This window comes from Saccopteryx leptura, chromosome 3, assembly GCF_036850995.1.
Source record: "Saccopteryx leptura isolate mSacLep1 chromosome 3, mSacLep1_pri_phased_curated, whole genome shotgun sequence".
NCBI classification, from domain to species: domain Eukaryota; kingdom Metazoa; phylum Chordata; class Mammalia; order Chiroptera; family Emballonuridae; genus Saccopteryx; species Saccopteryx leptura.
This window is the reverse complement of record NC_089505.1, coordinates 349075737-349090934: the sequence shown is the minus strand read 5'-3', so window position 1 is coordinate 349090934 and position 15198 is coordinate 349075737. Positions and strand designations below refer to the sequence as shown.

The 15198-nt window shown below is 36.1% G+C and overlaps 1 protein-coding gene across 3 annotated transcripts in view; it reads left to right on the top strand.

The window, feature by feature from the left end:
- Window positions 1–15198, top strand: part of CSMD3 (CUB and Sushi multiple domains 3) — a 1231016-nt gene that overhangs the window by 889497 nt on the left and 326321 nt on the right. For all 3 annotated transcript variants that reach the window (XM_066379371.1, XM_066379370.1, XM_066379369.1), the window contains one exon: window positions 10531–10722. In XM_066379371.1, coding sequence (XP_066235468.1) covers window positions 10531–10722 — 192 coding nt within the window. The remainder of the gene's footprint in view (window positions 1–10530; window positions 10723–15198) is intronic.

The window sequence follows — 15198 nt, the reverse complement described above, 5'->3', positions numbered from 1 at the left end:
GAAGTGTCACCTGAATTGATACCTGGATTATTAGAAGTGGCAACCACATTCAGATCTGGGTGTAGAAAACTCTAGGCGGATAATCAGTAAGTGTGAAGGCCCAACAGAGGTCTGAGCCTGAGTTGTGCACCTGTTGCTAGATGAGCAAGAAGAACAGGAGAAAGTGAGAGGTAAAGTTGAAAGTTAGGTAGACTAAAGCAAGGGGCTTGGATTTTATTTAAAAGGCACACAGGTTTTCAACATTGTCATATCAGATATAAGGGTTAAAAATAATAGCCGACATTTATCTACTACCAACAATTATATACAAGATATAATCCTATCAGTGAGATATTGTTATACCCTATGAGAAAAGCAAGAAAAACAATGTAAAGAAAAGTTACGTTAGTTGTCCAAGGGGACATAGTGAATCAGTGCAGATATGGAAATGAAACTGGGGAGTTCTGCTTCTAGAATCCATGTTCTTTTTTATCCCCCCCTTTTTTTAAGTGAGAGGAGGGGAGATAGACTCCTGCACGCTCCCCAATTGGAATCCACTCAGCAGCTCCCTGTCCCAGGCTGATGCTCGAATCAGCTGAGCTATCAATGCCTGAGGCTGAGCCACTGGCTGCAAGAGGGAAAGAGGGAGAGAAGAGGGAGAGGGAGAGGGAGGGGAGATAAACAGATGGACACTTCTCTTGTGTGCCCTGACCAGGAATCAAACTCAGATGCCCATGTGCCAGGCCGGCACTCTATCCACTAAGCAAACTGGCCAAGACCTAGAATACATGTTCTTATTAATATATTATACAGTGTGTTATCCCAAATCTTTTGTGGATATTTTATTTTAAAAATTCCATGAATTAGCCTGACCAGGCGGTGGCACAGAGGATAGAGCATCAGACTGGAATGTGGAGGACCCAGGTTTGAGACCCTGAGGTCACCAGCTTGAGCGCGTGCTCATCTGGTTTGAGCAAAGTTCACCAGCTTGGACCCAAGGTCACTGGCTTGAGCAAGGGGTTACTTGGTCTGCTGAAGGCCCATGGTCAAGGCACATATGAGAAAGCAATCAATGAACAACTAAAGTGTCGCATCAAAAAACTAATGATTGATGTTATTGATGTTTCTCATCTCTCTCCATTCCTATCTGTCCCTATCTATCCCTCTATCTGACTCTCTCTCTGTCTCTGTAAAAAAAAAAAATTATGAATTAATACTTTTTCTTATTGTTTATCTCATTGTAACAGAAACAATAATTTTTAAAGTGTTAATACAATTCTTCCCAAGAAAACTTGTCATTTTTGCTGGATAATTTAAATGCTTTTCTATTGGCCAAATGCACTATAAGATAATGACAAATTTCTATTATCTTTTATGGTGTTTATCACATTTTTAGACTTTATTTTCTGAAGTTATATTTCATTGGAGATTATTTAGGTTTCTCCTTTATGGGTATTCTGCTTTCATTCAGTAGAAAAGAATTGGGTATTTTAATCTATACATTTACAGAACTAAATTTTACCTTTTCTACAAATTACACTGGGAAACAAGTTTTTTTCCATTTTCTGTTGCTTGAGGTTTTAGAACTGTTTCTATATATCTCTGCATTGCTGATTCCATATCTGAAAATCATTTTTTGGTACAGACTCTAGTTTTTATGCATTTTTTTTTTTTAACAGTTAATGGCATGCACTGATTTTAAATTGGAGGTAAAGGGCAACTCTTGGATTGAACATAACCACAAGGCAATTAATGTTTTACAAACATCACTTTCACATAATTGTAGTTGTTTTTAAATGTAAAAAATTATATTCTGATAAAAACACCCTCTTATTTTGTTTTACGATTAAATCATGGCTTCTTTGAGTAGGTGTAAATGTAAGAATAGTCCTGACACCTTCTGTTATATATGTGGCTGTTACATACCTCATCGTCAAAGGCACAATATTTCATCATTTGTGACACGTGCATATATTGCCTATTTTCAAGTTCCCCTTGGCAATCAAGACAATAATTGGGCTCCTCATATTGTGTGTCATGACTGTGAGGAAATGCTTCGTGACTGGAAAAAAGGAAAACACAAAGGAATGCCTTTTGGTATTTCCATGGTTTGATGTGAACCTATGGACCACAGCAGTGACTGTTATTTCTGTCTGATCCATACAAAGGGCATTGGCAAGAAAAACGGCATATGATCACATATCCTAATATTCCTTCAGGAATACGACCTATCCCACACTCTGAGACACTCCTGGTTCCAGTTTTCAATGGTTTTATTTCTTCTAAGGATGAAGAAAGTGCCATGATGATCAAGAGTATTTTGAGAAGATTCATGAGGAAATAGTTGTAGAATCTGAAGGGTCTTCTTCTGATGCCAAGCAGTCATTAACCCCTCAGCAGTTTACCCAACCCGAATTGAATGATTTAGTAAGAATGACATAAAAATTGTCCTCGACTCTCTGAAGTAAGAGGAGCATAACTAGATCATTTGTGTGGATCTTAAAATGGTAAATTTCCTGCTAGGGCAACAGAGAGGTTTCACAAAAGTATCCTTGCTTTCTGTGTTTGTGGGACAGCTGAGCTTGGGAGAAACACTGGACACAGAAGGAGTGGCTGAAACGTGAAGCTCCGGAAGTAGGGATGCAAAATATTGTGAATGAACCTGTAGTTAATCGAGACAGTATCATTTTCCCCCCACTTCACATCAAACTTGGCTTAATGAAGCAGCTGGTTTAGGTTTTGAATAGAGAAAGTGAATGCTTTTCTGCTTTTCCTGCCTTGTCTTTCAAGAAGATAAAAGCAGGTGTATTTGATGGGCCTCAAATTCGAACCCTCATACATGATAAAGAATTTGCCAGGAAGATGAATAAGGAGGAGAAAGCAGCATGGCAGTCTTTTGTGGCAGTTACAAAGAACTTTCTTGACAACAAAAAAGCAGAAAACTATCAACTTCTGGTTCAAAGGATGCTGTTGGCTTTCCATGACATTGGATGTAACATGAGCGTTAAGACTCGCTTCCTGAACAGTCACCTTGATAAGTTTCCTGAAAGTCTTGAAGCTGTTAGTGATGAGCAGACTACTGCTGGAGCATCAAACGAGATTGTCTTCAACAAGTACACAAACACAAGAGCTACAAACACAAATTTTTGTCTGAATAGAATTTAAATAAGTTTTGCGCAAATTTTATGATTAAAATAAGTGTTTTAATATGTTCTATTTCAAAATTATAGACAAATTCTGATGCAATCATATCTTTCAGTGTATTAGTGTATTTACTGCATTATATAAATTATTATATTTTCACAAAGATGATGCCCACAAAGACATTCTATTTCATTACGTTAAACTAAATGTTGAAAATTTTACAAGAAAATGAAAACATAAAATCTTGAGTTTCAAAGAAACTGTAGCTTACAGAGGAAAACTAATGTCAGATTTGAGATCAGCACACTCAAATTAGGTAAGAACAAGTGTTTTTGTGAATGCAAGAAAAATTTTGTTCCCCAGTGTTATAGCATTGTCTTCTCTAAAGCTGATGTGGTAAATACCCACAATGTCCAGCCATTTGGCAGTACCTCTGGGTTCAGTTGTCCCCTTGCTATCAATTCTGTATACTTAATTTACTAAAATGCCTAACTGAGACAAATATGGTATCACAAGTGAAAATTCAGATATATTTGGATTCTCTTAGCCTTCCATTTTTTTTTCTTTTGCTTGAAATGATTCAATAATCCACAGAGAACAAGTCCATTTTAAATTTTATATTTAAATTGAAGATGGACATTAACTAATGTGTGATGCCTTTTCTCATGTACCAGCCTTATAATTATATAAGAAACTACCCTATTTAAACTCTTTAATTTAGTTGCCAGTCTGTTGTTGGCAATGCTTACCATAAATATAATCAAATGATCTTGTAACTTTTAACTGTATGCGTAAAATATAATTTATTTAATGCAAAAGCAAGTAGAATATAATTAAATTACAAGAGAGCAACAAAGTTACTTCATATATTCCTAAATCCTACAAACCATTTAAAACAGATTTTTGGCATTTTCTTTATTCTTTGAATCTTAAAATTAACCAAATAATAAAGAAAGTATTAATTAGTACTGTATTATGTAGTATAAGATATTCTAACTAAAATATTAAAGAAATATTTTTGTTATCTATTTATGTAGAAAATATAGGATATAATTTCTTCTTACCAGAATAACAAAAATGTCATTACCATTTTTATAGCTTTCACATCCCAAAAGCTCTGTAAATTTTAAACTTAAATATCTAAAGTGCTACATTTCTCCTTTTGGAACAGTTCTATGGTGTTCTTAGGGTATATTCCTAAAAGTGGGGTGGCTGGGTCAAAAGGCAGTTCAATGTTTAATTTTTTGAGGAATCTCCATACTGTTTTCACATGTTTATGGCAGCATTGTTCACAATAGCGAAGATCTGGAAACAGCCTAAGTGTCTGTCAGTGGATGAGTGAATTAAAAAGCTTTGGTACAGCCCTGGCCAGTTGGCTCAGTGGCAGAGCGTCGGCCCGGCATACAGGAGTCCTGGGTTTGATTCCCCACTAGGGCACACAGGAGAGGTACCCATCTGCTTCTCCACCCCTCCCCCTCTCCTTCCTCTCTGTCTCTCTCTTCCCCTCTCGCAGCCAAGGATCCATTGGAGCAAGGTTGGCCCAGGCGCTGATGATGGCTCCATGGCCTCTGCCTCAGGCACTAGAATGGCTCTGGTTGCAACAGAGCAATGCCCTGGATGGGTAGAGCATCACCCCCTGGTGGGCATGCCGGGTGAATCCCGGTCAGGCGCATGTGGGAGTTTGTCTGACTGCCTCCCCGTTTCTAACTTCAGAAAAATACAAAAAAAAAAAAAAAAGCTTTGGTACATATTTATATAAACTATGGAATACTACTCAGCCATAAGAAATGATGACATCGGATCATTTACAATAACATGGATGGACCTTGATAACAATATACTGAGTGACATAAGTATATCAGAAAAAACTAAGAACTATATGAATCCATACATAGATGGGACATAAAAATGAGACTCAGAGACATGGATAAGAATGTGATGATAATGGTGGGGGGAGAAGGAGAGACAGGGTGTGGGGAAGAGGAGGGGCACAAAGAAAACCAAATAGAAAGTGACGGAAGACAATTTGACTTAGGGTGAGGGGTATGCAACATAATCAAATGTCAAAATAATCTGGAGATGTTTTCTCTGAACATATGTACCTTGACTTATTAATTTCACCACATTAAAATTAATGAATTAAAAAATATCTAAAGTGCTTAAAATTTACTCTTCACATAAAACTTAATTTCTGGCAGATTGAAAACCAATATAAGTATCTAAACTTTAAAATGTTTAGGAAATAATGTCACATAGCTATGTCTTTAAGGTGGAGAAAGATCTCTAAAACAAAATAGACAAGCAAAGAGCTGTCCATAGTCAGTCACTTTCCTGCCCTTCTAAGCATATCCTCAAGGTAGAGATTAAAAACCTGGCAGCTACAGGTCCCATGTTCTGCCCAGTGAAGATCTCTGCTTCGACTCTGCCAAGTAAAGGAAATCCTGTGAGAACTGAAAGGAGATTGGTGGAGAACCCATTGTTTTCCACCAGCATCTTCAGGCAGGAACATGTTGCTGACAGGCGGTTGTATGCAGTAGCAGCATTCAAAACTGGATTTCCTGAAAGCCTGCCATGCTCTTCTGACCCTCACTCCCTCCTCATATCTTGTACTTTTCCCTCTAACTTTTTTTTTTTTTTTGTATTTTTCTGAAGCTGGAAACGGGGAGAGACAGTCAGACAGACTCCCGCATGCGCCAGACCGGGATCCACCTGGCACACCCACCAGGGGCGAGGCTCTGCCCCTCCAGGGTGTCGCTCTGCAGAGACCAGAGCCACTCTAGCGCCTGGGGCAGAGGCCAAGGAGCCATCCCCAGAGCCCGGGCCATCTTTGCTCCAGTGGAGCCTTGGCTGCGGGAGGGCAAGAGAGAGACAGAGAGGAATGAGCGGGGGGGGGGGGGGAGCAAATGGGCGCTTCTCCTGTGTGCCCTGGCCGGGAATCGAACCCGGGTCCCCCGCACGCCAGGTGGATGCTCTACCGCTGAGCCAACCGGCCAGGGCCGCCCTCTAACTTTTTTACATTGAATCTTAACAACGCAGAATATCAAAGTAGCTTCTGTTTGCCTGACCAAGCCCCAGTCATTGAGAGAGAGAGACAGAGAGTAGAGAGAATGACAAAGAGAGAAACATCAATTTGTTATTTCCACTTATTCATGCATTCATTGGTCGTTTCCTGTATGTACCCTAGCTGGGGATTCAACCCATAACCTTGGTGTACTGGGACAATGCTCACCAACCGAGCTACAGGGTCAGGGTGGAAAACAGATGGGTTTACCTTGCCTTCTGTTTCTCCAACTGGAATGCATAGCAGTCATTCCCACAATCGTTTTTGGTTTAAATCCTTAACTGTTTATGCTTTGGTGTGTCAAGAGAGAAGCTGAATATCAGCTTAGCAGATTTTGATTGACTCTTAAGGACAAAATGAACTTTGGATCCTGACATAGTACATTCCCTGTAGAAAAACTCGCCACACATATGAAAGGGGACACACAAGTACAGTTTTTTTACAGCAATTAGTAATCAGAAGAGTTATAAATGTTCATCAGCTGGAAAATAAATAAATCAGTTTTGGGGTAAGCCTCCAATGGAATACCACTGAGTAGTTGAAATGAAGAAAATGGATGTGTTGTGTGTGTATATAAATATAAAGGTAAAAAGACAATTCTGAAGCCCTGTCGGGTTGGCTCAGTGGTAGAGCATCTGCCTGGCATGTGGAAGTCCTGGGTTCAATTCCTGGCCAGGGAACATAGGAGAAATGCTTATCTGCTTCTCCATCCTTCCCTCTCTCCTTTCTCTCTATTTCTCTCTTCACCTCCGGCAGCCAAGGTTCCATGGGAGCAAAGTTGGCCCGGGTGCTGAGGATGGCTCCATGACCTCTGCCTTAGGCGCTAGATGGCTCTGGTTGCAGCAGAGCAATGCCCCAGATGGGCAGAGCATCGCCCCCTGCTGGGCATGCTGGGTGGATCCCATTTGGGAGCATGCGGGATTCTGTCTGTCTGCCGCCCCTGCTTCTCACTTCAGAAAAAAAAAAAAAAAAAGACAATTCTGAGCAATAAATTAAGGTTCAGAAGAATTTTTAAATAATTTTATAATTAATAAAATGTATAAATATTTGCAAAACATAGTACATATTTTTATAGACATATAGATATGTGATAAAAAAACATATAAAATATATGTGATAATGTTAACTAATTCAGAATATTTGCTAGCTCCTGGTAGGGAAAAGCCAGAGAGGAATTGAGGAGGGAATCAAATGAAACTTTAACTTGTTTTGCAATATTTTTTAAAAATAGTAATGTTAGTGTGAATATTTATCAATTACTATGAGTATTAATCTGAAAACAAATCTGAATTAAAATTAATATTAACCTGAAGTAACTATGATTCTAGAATATGATAGAGTGAGATGACACCCTTTCATAGGTTTCAAATTTTAACTTAAACCTAAATTTGAAATACTTAAAGAAATAGACTATGTAGTGGCAGGAAAGGAATTTGATCTTAAAGTTATTCAGCAAGTCAAAAGCGTTCAGGTAATGAGCTTTTTTAGTTACTTTGGTGCTCTAGAAATTTTTGTTTCATCAGACTAGTAAATTTCATAAGAAGTGGAGAATATTTGTAGCATATGTGATTTTTCATACAATTCTTTAATTGTTAAGTTTCAAGTAGTTGAGCTTTTCAGTGAAAAGAGTGGCAGCTGAGTGTTTCCATAAAGATAAGACAGTTCTGAATATTTATGAATAAGCAACAATAATTCCACCAAATTGGACTAAATTATGTTGTGCTTTGTAGTTTATATACTATTGTCTATGTGCATTTTCATCTACAATTCAAAATAATATAAACTCGCTTAAAGTACAAAGAATATCTCCATTTTACCTCACCACCAGCAATTGCCAACCACATTTACAGAACATTCAAATTAAGGAAGGATGAGTTTGATAATAAACCTTGGAAAGAAAGCTTGATTTACATTTTTGTTTTGATTAATGATAAATGGTCAAACTCAAGAGTGGCTGCATCTTGGATGATAAACTGAATATTATGTCTGGAAGAAGGAATACCATCTTGCAGTTTTTGAACAGGGACACTCTAAAACTATAGTATGAAGCACGCAGATCCATGCAAAGTAATATGTCCCGAAATTTTAAAGTTACAACTTTTTATATATTGCACCATTTGAGTTAACGATTTCTAACCTTTTGTTAGATGCAAATAAGCTATTTGCATTTGCATCATTTTAACATATTTTCACCCAAACTGTGCTCTCATAAACTGATCCATAAGGGAAATTTCTGGATATGTATTTTTTTAGTTGTCTCATAAATTTCACTTTCTCATCAGCATTATTTTAGTTTCTTTTTTAAAAGTCTCCTAGAGATAATTGCTTCTAGAAACCCAAATTCATTAATGCACATTATTGAACATCTGTTGGGTGCCAGGATTTGTGTTGGATAGGCAGTGTGCAAAAGATTTGAAAAATGAAATCATCTCAGTTTGTAGGGAAACAAACAGAAGAAGCTAATGATTGTAAATAAATTAAAATGTGCGAAGTAAATCTATGGATTAATGGAATAGGGAAAGTTTTAATCCCCTAAAAGAGACTGGGAAAGAAGCCTTTTGTTTTTTAAGAGCTAATGTATCCCTCAATATACAAAAATTATGTTACAAACTCATTACGTGCAGCTAACAAGTTTTGGTGATTTCATGTATGTTTTGATGCTCTTAAAAGCCAATAACGTAAATTAGTGATTTGACATTAGTGAACTAATTCATGCTTTTTTGCTTTCTAGTTCAATCTGGACTGATTTGGTAAAGGATGTGGGCTTATAAAAGAGATGCAAATACCTTTTTGATGATCATATGATTTAAGACACAAAAATTTTCCTTGTCTTCAACATTATTTGTCTTAAAATCACAGTTTTCCCTTACATAGTACTAACGAGAATATTCTTTATCACCCTCTAGTCTCAGAAGTCATAATTGACATAATTTTGCACCTAATTATCTTTTTCTGTAAAACATTAAAGCTAGGAGAAATACATAGCTGGGCACTTTAGGTTTTGATTACTAGTGTCCTGTTAGGTTTAAGTTATGAAGTATTGTTTTCTAGTTCTTTCCAAATCTTAACAGTTCATTGTACTTTGATTCTTAGGTTTTTAATATCCATCTTTATTAATTTTATTCTGAATGTGCACACAAGGTCTTAGGTATGGATCTAGAGAGATCAAACTATTATTAAGGTAGTGTAATTAAAAACAATGATTAGTCTATCAGTCCCGCTTTGACCCAGCCCTTAACTCTGTAGTAACAAGATGAAAATCAAATTAAAAAATCTACACAAGTTGACAGGGACAAGGGATGAAAATAAAAATAGACTTGTCCTGTTTAAAGTTGCTATCTCCCCCTCCTCTCTGAAAAGGAGAGAAAAACCTTTGCTCCGTTGATATGGGATAGAAAGGATCCTGGGTTTGTATTCTAACTTTTAGAATGTAAATACATCTCTCCAAAAGGCAGATTAACCTCTTGTGCCTCCAGTTCTTTTTGTAATCTGGAGATGTCTGTAAAGTCTTGGGCCTCATTTTCCCTAGAAATGTAAGCGTAAACCTCTTCCAAAGGTAGGTAAATCTCTATGGAATTCTCTCACTACTGTTATAGTTGTGAAAATAATTTATCAAAGGTTGCTCTGGCCCCAAGGTCCCAAGTTTTCAGCAAAATTAAAGCAGAAAGCCCCAACTCTGCAGAAACTAAAAAAGATATTTTCTTTATAGTCCAAAGTGACAACATGTAAGAGAACAATATGTGTTTTTCCTTTTTTCCTCTAAGAATTTTTCAGAGCTGGAAATTAGTGGAGAAGGCAGAATATGACAACTCAGTTCTTCAAGCTATTTACTGTGTTATATCACCTCCTGATAAAGTATATTTTACATATGAAAATATTTCATGTTCTTCTAAGACTATAGAAGTAAAGCAGTCTAAAATTATATTTGCAATGGACATATTTATTACTTGGACAGTTTTGATTTCCCATATTTTGTCCAGATTTTTAAATTTTTTTGATGATATAATCCCAGAAGTTATAATGGTCAGAAGCTATTGTTAGATGTAAATCACTAGACACAGGAAAGAAGCTTAGTACTAAAACAAGCCAAGATATAGTCATAGAGACCATAGGATATCAGTTGAAAAATACAAAAATATCTATCATCTTCAAGAAGGAAAGAAAGCTCTCTATGGCTGTTGTTTACTGTCAAAATTAACTATGGCAACAGAACTACAACTAAAAAGAATACTATAAACTAGAGAGGAGTGTTGCAACTGTGCTAAAGTAATAGGAAGAAATGATTTCTTGAGTGTAAATATTTTTTGTTAAATTTTACCTTTAATAAATTTATATTTGTCTCACAGGTTTTGAACTTTCACATTGTGAAGATCCTGGCATTCCACAGTTTGGATACAAGATCAGTGACCAAGGCCACTTTGCTGGTAGCACTATCATTTATGGATGCAATCCAGGCTATACTCTCCATGGAAGTAGCCTTCTCAAGTGCATGACAGGGGAGAGAAGGGCATGGGACTACCCTCTGCCTTCCTGTATTGGTAGGGTACTCTTAAATTTTCATGAAATATTTCTGTAGAAATGTTACCAAAATACCCTTGTGCCTTTTCAAATGATTCTGTCTACACACGACTCATACCTTAAATCAAAAAGTTAAGATGTGCTCACCCTAGGTCCAGTAGTGGGATTCAGCCAGTTTGCATGGGTTTGGAAGAACTGATACCTATGTTGTTGTTGTTTTTTATTCAATCAGTGAACCCGTTGTTAAAATGGCACTTGTAATGAGGGTTCTCTCTAAGGTGGGCACCTGGGCAGCTGCCCAATGTGGTAACCACAAAGTTATATTCCTTTTTATTTTTTTAACGTTCATCTATGCAACAGCATATTCTAAGCACCTGTAGTCCATCCATAAGTGAAAAAAATGATGTCAATCAAGAGCAACCAACTCTGGCTGGTTGGTTCAGAAGTATAGTACTGGCCCAGCATGTGAAAGTCTCGGGTTCAATTTCCAGTCAGGACACACAGGAGAAGCTTCTTCTGCTTCTCCACTTCTCCCCCACCCCACTTCCCCTACTTCAGCCATGACTCAGTTGGAGTGAGTTGACCCTGGATGCTGAGGATGGCTCCATGGCTTCTGCCTCAGGTGCTAAGAAGAGCTTGGTTGCTGAGCAATGGAACAACGTTCCAGATGTGCAGAGCATTGCTCCCTAGGGAGCTAACTGGGTAGATCCTGGTCGGGGAGCATGCAGTAGTCGATTCCTCTGCTTTCCCTCCTCTCAGTGAATTAAAAAAAAAAAGCAATATGGAAATTTTTTTGTCAGGTATTATTTAATATTTTTTCATTACTATTTTAAAATTTTTTTATAACATAATCTAGTTTTGATACCTCTTTTATTGTTCTTATTTAAGTATTAAATGCATAAAATAATAAACTACTTTTTAGTATATCGGGGCTTTTTTATACTTAAAACGGTCATTATGGCAGAGAACTGGTTGTTAAATTATTTGAATCTCACCACTGCCTAGGCCTAGTCTCTTTCAGTCACCATGTATTTGACCCACTTTTAGCCTCTTTGTCCTCCCTTCATCCTCTTTTCTTCCCTGATAACCACCATTCTTTTGTCTGTATCTGTGAGTTTGGTGTTTTGTTGTTTCTTTGTCTGTTTTGCTTGTTCATTGGTTTCTTTTTGTTTTATAACCCACAAATGAATGAAATCATAAGTTCTTGTTCTTTTTTGTATGACTTATTCCATAAGGTCCATCCATGGTGTTGAAGAGTATACAACTGTACTATAAAGTTGTACACCTGAAATTTATATAAGATAATTAGCCAATGTTATCTCAATAAAATTAATAAAAATTAAAAAATATATTACTAAAAAATATACTATTTTTTTAATGTTTAATTTATTGGTTTTAGAGAGAGGAAGGGAGAAAGAGAGAGACAGGAGCATTGATCTGCTCCTGTATGTGCCCTGACTGGGGATCAAACCAGCAACTCTGCTTCTGGACAATGCTCTAACCAACTGAGCTCTCCGGTCAGGATGAAATACACCATTTTCAAAACCTTTAAAAAAAGAAAAGTTAATGAACTCAAATGTATCAGAAGGAAATCAATGAAAGGTGAAGGGGCCCTTTCAGTAATTTTATTGATACTTTTCTGGTACAATACAGTCATTTTATTTCTCCTATCTTGATATAAAATTTAACTCACTACAAAAAGATGTTAAGATTCAAATTATATGCATTTATTAAATCACATTGAACAAATATGTTTTAATATAAAATTATTGCCTATCCTACTAGCCAGGTAGATAAAAAATAGTAAAGTATTCCCAATAACTTAAAAAGGCTTTCTTTATATACTCAGATTTTCAAAATCCTAATTGCATATGCTTTTTTAATGTGCATGTAACATAACATAATTAACCAATTTCCATAAGATTCCTATGACAGTGTCACCAGATATAGAGCTTACATGAAGCTAGAGAATGATCATTTTCTACCATGTGATAGATCAATTAATGAATACTGTGTGTGTGTGTGTGTGTGTGTGTGTGTGTGTAAAAGTGTTGTAAAGACCTCTGTTTTTTTCTCTTTTTCCTCTCAAAATCAAATAGCTACCAAGTTGAAATACTAGGGCAACAAAGAGAAGCCCTAATATTTCAACAAAACACTAACTCCTCCTTAGAAGGGAACAAGCATGTAGTGATGCCTTAGTCATCCTTATTTCATAATGGCATTTATGGAGGAATAAACCCATTCTGTATCAGGCCCATAATGGATTAAATTGACCTAAATTGTTTTAATAATTGTATTAAGTTATAGTTGATACTGAAAAACTGCACATATTGATATTTAAAGTACACAATTAGAGGATTTTGGAAACTTAAACCTTTTGAGACAAAGTTTAATCTTGTTAGTTGGTGTAGTCAACAAAGGAATCTCCGCAATACTTGCTAGAATACAAATTTTTAATAAATGGAACTTTTGTTATTAATTATGATTAATTACACAGTGCTTTTGAAGCCATAATACCTGTGTTGGATTATTAAAGCATAGAGTCATGCAGAAAGCAAACATGTTTTGATCTAACCAAAATATAATCTTCATCCTTTCTTTTCAGACAGTATCTAAATTTTGGATAGATAATGATGGTAATATCTAAAATAAAAGATATAAATAGACATAAAATAGTCTCTAAATTGATAAAGGTTGGGATTGTTGAATGTGACCAATAATTAGCACATTGGCATTGAATATGAGAAAACTATTTCATTGATTAATTCTCTCTGAGGTTATATTCATTGATGTGTATAGGAAATATACTTAGAAAATCATTAAGGGTTACAGGAACAGAAACCTATAAACACACACCTATAAACTTGTCTACAGTGACTTGCCTGTTGTCCCTAAAATTAAAATCATGAAGCAAATATGGTAAAAATCATATATTTTCTCTATGTGGTGAACCAAGACATTCTTTATTTTTTGAAAATATTTTATGTAAACAGAAAGACATTTGGTCTGGGATCAGAAGGAAATTTTAATTATGTTTGCAATGAATCAGTGCACTTTACATTTACACATATCTCAAGACAAGCTTAGTGGCTTGAAACTGCTCAAGATTTCATGAAAAGGGTAAAGTGTGTTTTTTTGTATTGTTTTTCTTTTCTCCAATACTGGATGATCAGGAATAACAGCTAAAAAGCAGTTGGGCACATGGTGTGTCATGCTGATGATTTCTATGATAACAGAAAATGAAATCCTATTTCACATGGTGGTCTCTACTGGAAATAATTAGTCGCTTTACTACCTGGCTGAAGATTAGAAAATTCTGTGCTTATTAACCTTAAATATTTCCTGTGGCTACGTTTTTGCCTCTGTCAAATAAGAAATGTTTTCTCAAATATTTGGATTATTTCTAGATAATTATATTTCTGAAGTCTATATATTGATTAAATAAAAATTAATTTTCAAGCTGGAGGGATTTAACCAATATAACTTCTTTAAACACTATTTCATTTTTGTTCTGCAAATATAAGTCTCACAGAAGTGAATTCTAGTGCTATTATGTACCACCCTGGCTCATTTGAAATAAAAATGCCAATCAATATTTCTAGCAAAAAAATATAGAGAAAAAAAAAGGCTATGTGGAAATTCAAGATATGACATAGTGCACATAACTCCAGTTTGGCCTACAATAGATTAAAATTAATCTAGAGCCTGGCCACATGGTGGCACAGTGGATAGAGTGTCAGACTGGGACACAGAGGACCCAGGTTAAAAACCCCGAAGTCATCAGTTTGAGCGTGGGCTCACCTGGTTTGAATAAGGCTCACCAGCTTGAGCCCAAGGTCACTGGCTTGAGCAAGGGATCACTTGGTCTGCTATAACCCCCGGTGAAGGCACATATGAGAAAGCAATCAATGAGAAACTAAGGTGCCACAATGAAGAACTGATGCTTCTTATCTCTTCCTTCCTGTCTGTCTGTCCTTATCTGTCCCTCTCTCTGTCCCTGTCTCTCTCTGTCACAAAAAAAGAAATTAATCTGGAGAAATGAAGTATCAAATTTGTTTGCATAATAAATATATGCCAGTAATAGTGATAAATTATGAGAAATGATAAAAATGAATTAATGTATTTATACAATTCTAGTTATTCAACAAAGTTTTTGTTAAGCAAGTGAGAAAAACTGCAAGTAATAATGACATCTGTAATACTGGTATATTATTTACTTAAAAATAAATTATTATAGATTAAATTGCATTGGTATTACAGTATAAAATAAAATTGCAAAGTCCTCTATAAATGTGGGTGTCAGGGATCTCCAGAAAAATAAACTCAATAGAATACCCTACCTAGATCTATATCTATCTGTTTGTCTATCTATCTGTCTGTCTACCTACCTTCCTATAATCTATCTTTCTAAAGACATTTATTTATTTTAGGAAATTGACTCAAATAGGTCTGGTGGCTGACAGATCTAAAAATTATGAGAAAGGCCAAAAGGCTAG